Here is a 6,405-nt window from a genome sequence, read left to right on the forward strand (position 1 = left end):
TAAGTAAGTAAGTAAGTAAATAAATAAATAAATAAATAAAAATGCTGATAGAACAGGGATCAGCAAATTGTGGCCACTGGTCAAATCCAACCCACCACCTGTTTTGTATGGCCAGTGAGCTAAGAATGGCTTGTATATTTTTAAGTGATTGTTAAAAAATCAAAAGAATATTTCATGATAAATAAAAATTACATGAAATTCAAATTTCAGTGTCCATCAATAAAGTTTTATTGGAAGATAGCCATGCTCATTTGTTTACATAGAATAGTTGCATCAGGGACTGTATAGCTTGTAAAGCCCTATAATATTTACTATCTGGCCCTTTACAGAAAAAGCTTGCCAACCTCTGGGTGAGGAAGAAATATTTGAACATATATGGAATGTGAAGATGATTCCTTGAGTGGTTTAGAATGAAGCAAGAGTGTGATTAACACCTGCCAAGTTATTTGATTCTAACTGAATCAGTGCTGCCCTTCCTAGGAACATGGAGAAACCAGAAAGTCATCTAGCAAGGAGGGAAATGAGACTCTGAGTAACACTTATCACACGTACAAAGTGTCATTTTAAAGCTAGAAATTGCCATTACAGTGTAAATGCTAATGGACCTCGTTTCAGGATGAAACACTGCTTACCTATTAAAAATTGGACTGTCTGATGCATTAGCCAGTGTAAATATCTCAGTTTTTTCCTTTGCCTCAATTTTTTTTCACCTTAAAATGTTTATACTGTACCACATTTATTCTGAGAAGAGAGGGCTATAATTTACATGTCTGGTTTATAAATGATTTGGTGGAAGCAGAATCATCAAGGTTGGAAATCAAAATGAGTTCTAATGAGGGCCATTAGAGCTCTATGACTGTAATATCATCCTGGAGTCCTAGAGCCATGCTTCCTCTGCTCTCTTCCTCTCCATCGAATTTGTTCAGTATTTGCTAACCATTTGCTGGATGTCTAACACTGTGCCACACCTAGAAATATAGGGAGGCACAAGAATTTAACAAACCCCATGCTTGAAAGAGACTTCTTATTTTTGGAGGGAGCCAGAATTTACCTCCACGTAATGGTAAATGAAATCATACGATAAAGTGTTTTTATTTCATTTAATTGTTTTCTATTTTATATTGACAATCCATGAAGCAATAAGCATGAGCCATTAGGAAGAGGAGAAAGCAGGGTTCAGGTAACAAGTACTCATTGAGCCCTACTGTGTGTGCTGGGGATGCAAAGTTGAATTGTTAGGATTACTGCGGAAGGCTCATGAATGAGTTGGCACTTGGCCAGTGTTGTCACAATTCAAATGCATGGAGAACCGAAAGGGCGTCCTAGGAGGGGGAAATAGCACAAAGAAAGGAATGGAAGAGGAATGAAAATGGTTTGTCTCCCTGACCAGAGCAGGGATTTTGTGATGCCGCAGATGGAAAGGTAATTTGGTGAACCCAGTGAAAGGGGCCTTGGATGCCACAGGGAATCCTTTGGAGTTCACCTGATCAGAAAACACCCAGGCAGAACTGGGAGAAGGTAGAGCCGGCATAGAACAGTCGGGAGACAGTGCAGAGGCCAGACAGCCTGGGCCAGGGTGGTCTGTGAGAGAAGACCTCATCCAGTTTTCATCGCTAGTTTGGCCTTTCAACTTAGGAAACAGGTGTACCTATAAACTATGCATGAGAAGCATTGTCGGTTTCTTTACTCTTTTCCAACAGGGAATGATTCACCGGGATTTGAAGCCTGTCAACATTTTTTTGGATTCCGATGACCATGTGAAAATAGGTGATTTTGGTTTGGCAACAGATCATCTAGCCTTTGCTGTGAGTATTTTAAAAATTAGACTGTCCCCTCAAAATGGACCCAGATGCCTTGATAATCCTGAAAGTGCTAGAAGAAAGGATAGTGGAGTTCACTGAACTCTGCTGTGTAATCCTCAGGAAATTATACAGTGCCTGAAGGGGCACAGTGCAGATGATCTTTTAGGCTTTGAAATGGTGAATACATTTTAGTGAGAGCACTCCACTTGAGGGACATAAAATTATTGGCTCGTGAACAATATTTAAGTCAAAAGCATACAATACTTCATGAAATAATTTGGTATTTTGATCTACCATGCCTGGCACAGGGCCAAATGCTTTACACTTGGATGGTTTTTAGTTAGTTTGGGGAAATGAAGCTCAAAAACATAAAACAGCAGGAGAACATATGGTCATGAGGATAAGGAAAGCTGTATAAAGACAGCATTTCAGATGGCCTTTTGAGGAAAGGTGGAAAGTCCAGTGGGCCAAGGTCAAGGGTAGGCTATGGTGACACCAGGATGGGGGATCCCAGAGAGGAGGCACAGCATAAGCAAAGGCCCTGCAGTGAGCAGACACGGCTGTTCTAAGACCAGCACGTTGTCTCATTGGCTGGAACTGGGAGGTGCAGGGGAGAGCGAGGGAGGATGCTGGGCAGTTGGGGCGTCACCAGAAGGGCAGGCAGTCTTGTAGGTGGCAGGCCTTGAGGAGGAGTTTTACTTCATATTGCAAGCCTGAGTTATTAGACACCAAGATCTGTAGGAAATGCAGTTAATTCCAAGGGTTGGCAGAGAAGGAAAACAGGACTTGGATTAATGGTGAAAACAGCCACAGGGGCCAAATTAGAAGGTGAGGTTAGGAGTGGAGAGGCAGGAGGTGGGAGAGGGACAGTGAGGACGTGGTCCTGACCAGAACAGTGGGGCACACTGAAGAGTGCTGAGACCAAGGAAGGGCCAGATGACAGAGATCCTGGTCCCTAAAATACAGAATTTAACTTGATGTCTGGAAAGCTGTCGTATAGTGAGGTAGTTAAGAGCACAGGCTCTGGAGTCCCACTGACCTGGAGTAGAGTCCTATCTCTGCCGCTGCTTTGTGGCATGATCTGGGGCAAGTTGATTAACTTCTTAAGGCCTGCTCTGTAAAATGTGCTGAGTACTAGTACCTCCCTCAAAGAGTTGTCAGCAAGGTAAGATAGGAATGCAGGTAGAGCACCTGGAACGCTGCCTGGCCTTGAGAAGGTAGAAGCTGCTGTTGTAGATGCCGGTACTTGTAATAGGAACCCGTGGTGTGAAGTCATAACAATAGTGATTTAGGGTGTTGCTCGAGACAAACGCTGGTCCAGATCTAGTGGAGGAAGGTGAGGCTGCCTAGGAGGTGTTAGCAACGAGTGACAGTGAGCAGGTTTGGGGACCAGCCTCTAGGAGAGAAGAGTAAAAACTGACCCAGAGAAAGTAACAGCAATGGAAAAGTAGAAAGATTAATTTGTAGTGGGTTATAATATACTCTCACATTTTAGAAAATAGTTTCTGTTTTTGGCATTTGCAACATGAAAATAAATTGCTTTCTAGAAGCTTTTGGGTATTTCTGCCTTGAAGAAAAAGTTGTGTAGTGAGTTGGCCTCCTCCCTCTTGAGCTCAGTGGATTTTCTGTGAGCTTTGCATTAGTGGGTTAACTAAATCAAAAAAAAAAAAAATAAGATTAAAAAAACGCATTATTAGGCCGGGCACGGTGGCTCGGCTCACGCCTGTAATCCTAGCACTCTGTGAGGCCGAGGCGGGTGGATCACTCAAAGTCAGGAGATCAAGACCAGCCTGAACAAGAGCGAGACCCTGTCTCTACTAAAAAATAGAAAATTACCCAGCTGTGGCAACACATACCTGTAGTCCCGGCTACTCGAGAGGCTGAGGCAGGAGGATTGCTTGAGCCCAGGAGTTTGAGGTTGCTGTGAGCTAGGCTGATGCCACGGCACTCTAGCCCGGGCAACAGAGCGAGACTCTGTCTCAAAAAAAAAAAAAAAGCATTATGATAATTATTCTGATTTCCATGCATGTCATATTTTTTTCAGTCAGTATTCATTTAGAAACGGAAAAGCCAGCCCTTTGGAATAATATAACGTTTTAACTGGATATCCGGCTTACCTATGTTTTCAGGCTGACGGCAAACAAGATGATCAGGCGGGAGATCACTCGATGAAATCAGACCCTTCAGGTAAACCCAGAAGGCTCTATACTTGATTCATGTACTAAAAAGAAGACCACAGAATTTCTCAACCTGAAACCTGCTTTTGATTCTAAAGCAAATTTTAATTATTCATTAAACTAACAAAATTATGGAAATGCTTTTTTTTTTTCCTTTTCACTATATTAATTGTGCTTCCGAACTTTAAGAAATTAGAGCTTCAGTTAGAATAATTGGCTCCCGCAGGTAGACAGTCATACTTTTTCTAAGCCCGAGTGGTACCATGAGGTCACCTTATGACCTGGTCCCTCTGTGGTCATTTCTGGCACTGTCCTTCCCCTGCAACAGCAAAGACATCCTTGTGCGGGATGCAGCGTGTGGCCATACATGACTTAGGATTATTCACTTGGTGCAGTGCATGCTGCTGCTTCCTATGATTGGTACAGACAGTTGACAGATCATGCCTCACTTTTAAGAAACGTTTTTTTGTTTTTAATTTGCCTAATCTTTAGGTCCTATTATTGGAAAGCTTTCTCTCTCTTTTCTTCCACACAGGTCATTTGACTGGGATGGTGGGCACTGCTCTGTATGTAAGCCCAGAGGTCCAAGGAAGCACCAAATCTGCATACAACCAGGTACAGCGTTTGTGGGGGGAAAAGGCAAGGTCTCAGGAGTAAGCTCACAGTATGAACATCAGGATCACAGCATTTGGGATTTAGTTACCAGCTGAATAGTCAGGAATGTTCGCTCATTCACACTCCTTGAAGAACACGTGGTTCCCAAGGATGGTGACTGAAGCTGGCACTCCCAGGAGCTTACAGTCCACCCATCCATCCAAGGAGTATGTGGCTTAACCCTATCCTGGGCAAGGTCCCAGGAACACAGGGAGCAGGCAGTCACGTGAATAAGGCCCCAGTCCTCAGGGAGCTTACCCAGTGGTGGATGAAACAGATGATAAACAAGCAAAATATAAAAGAAGTAATCACAAATTGTGACAAGGGCTAAGAAGAGAAGAAATGGAGTGAGGTGACAAGAGAACAGTAGCGGGCATCTTCTTTAGGCGACTGACCAGAGAAGACCTCCCTGAGAGAATGGCCTTCAGAATAAAGGATGACAGGGGACAAACCATGCAAAGTTGGGGCTGAGGAATGACAGGGAGGGAAAGGGGGTGCAGCAGAGGAACAGCACGCATGAAGACAAGGCCGTGGGTGAGAGAGTTTGGCGTGTTTAAGACGGTCAAAAGGAAGGTCAGTGTGGCTACAGCGTGGTGAGCAGCGAGGAGAGAGGCACGAAGTAAAGCTGGGAAAGAAGGCAGGGGTCAGATCACGCAAGGCCAGGTGAGCCAGGATGAGGAGCGTGTGTTTAATAGGAAGTGCACAGGGAGCCACTGAAGAGTCTTGAACAAGAGAGTGCACTCTGGCTGCTGCCAGGAGGCGCTGCAGAAGTCCAGGTGGAGTGGCTGGTAGCTGGAACTGGAGTGATGGCAGCAGAGATGGGGAGAAGTATGCCAGGGTAGGAGGGGAAAGTGAGAGATTTTCCCACTGGAGTAGATGTTGGTGAGGAAGTGGAGGGGGGTAATTGCAAGGCTCAGGTTTCTGCCTGGAGCACCTGGGCGAAGGGTAGTTAACCAAGGTGAGGAAACCTGGGCAAAGACGTAGGGGGAGGGAGGGGAAGATGGCAGGAAAATTCAGTCTGAGGCATGTTAGTTTGAAATGCCTGAAGAGAAATCCGATTAGAGATGTCCACTAGGTTGTTAGAAACCTGAGACTTGAGTTCAGTGGAAAGGTGAGCGTCAGAGGCATAAATTCGAGAGTCATCAGCACAAAGACAGGATTTAAAGCCATGAGACTAGATGAGATCACTCAGGGCAAGAATGTAGAGATAAATATTAAAAATATATCAGGCAGGCAATTGGCATCAAAGAAGATTCTCAGGCTTGCAGTGGAAACTCAAGCCTGGGTTGTGGTTCTGACAGGGAGCATTGGGCAGCGACATAGAGTTGAAACAGACCTCTAAGTATCCAGAGAGAGTGAGGCTGTGGGGAGCTGGACCCTGGGTGTGGGAGGGCACCTTTAGTGTCATCTTTCTGACGTTGGTTTGGAAGAGTGTCATGAAATCCTTAAAAGTGCTCTACCCTTTGGCCCAGTGGTTCCACTTTTAGAAATTTATCCAAAGGAAGCAACCAAGGGGATCTAAAAAGATTGATACAAAAGAGGTCCATTACAGCATTATTTGTAATAATGAAAAATAGCAGTGTCTAAAGTGGGGGCTGGTTAAATGAATTATGGGACTTTTACATAATTGAATACTATATGCCATTAAAAACATGTTTCAAAAACCTGCTTTAGAAAAATAATAATAGAGGCCGGGCGCGGTGGCTCACGCCTGTAATCCTAGCTCTCTGGGAGGCCGAGGCGGGCGGATTGTTTGAGCTCAGGAGTTCGAA

At 44.3% G+C, this 6,405-nt stretch overlaps 1 protein-coding gene across 3 annotated transcripts in view; it reads left to right on the forward strand.

The window, feature by feature from the left end:
• Positions 1–6,405, forward strand: part of EIF2AK4 (eukaryotic translation initiation factor 2 alpha kinase 4) — a 91,766-nt gene that overhangs the window by 47,055 nt on the left and 38,306 nt on the right. For all 3 annotated transcript variants that reach the window (XM_012649490.1, XM_012649491.1, XM_012649492.1), the window contains 3 exons: positions 1,701–1,805; positions 3,932–3,989; positions 4,515–4,594. In XM_012649490.1, coding sequence (XP_012504944.1) covers positions 1,701–1,805; positions 3,932–3,989; positions 4,515–4,594 — 243 coding nt within the window. The remainder of the gene's footprint in view (positions 1–1,700; positions 1,806–3,931; positions 3,990–4,514; positions 4,595–6,405) is intronic.

The sequence above is a fragment of the Propithecus coquereli genome, unplaced genomic scaffold (assembly GCF_000956105.1).
Source record: "Propithecus coquereli isolate 6110/MARCELLA unplaced genomic scaffold, Pcoq_1.0 Scaffold3, whole genome shotgun sequence".
Lineage (NCBI taxonomy): Eukaryota > Metazoa > Chordata > Mammalia > Primates > Indriidae > Propithecus > Propithecus coquereli.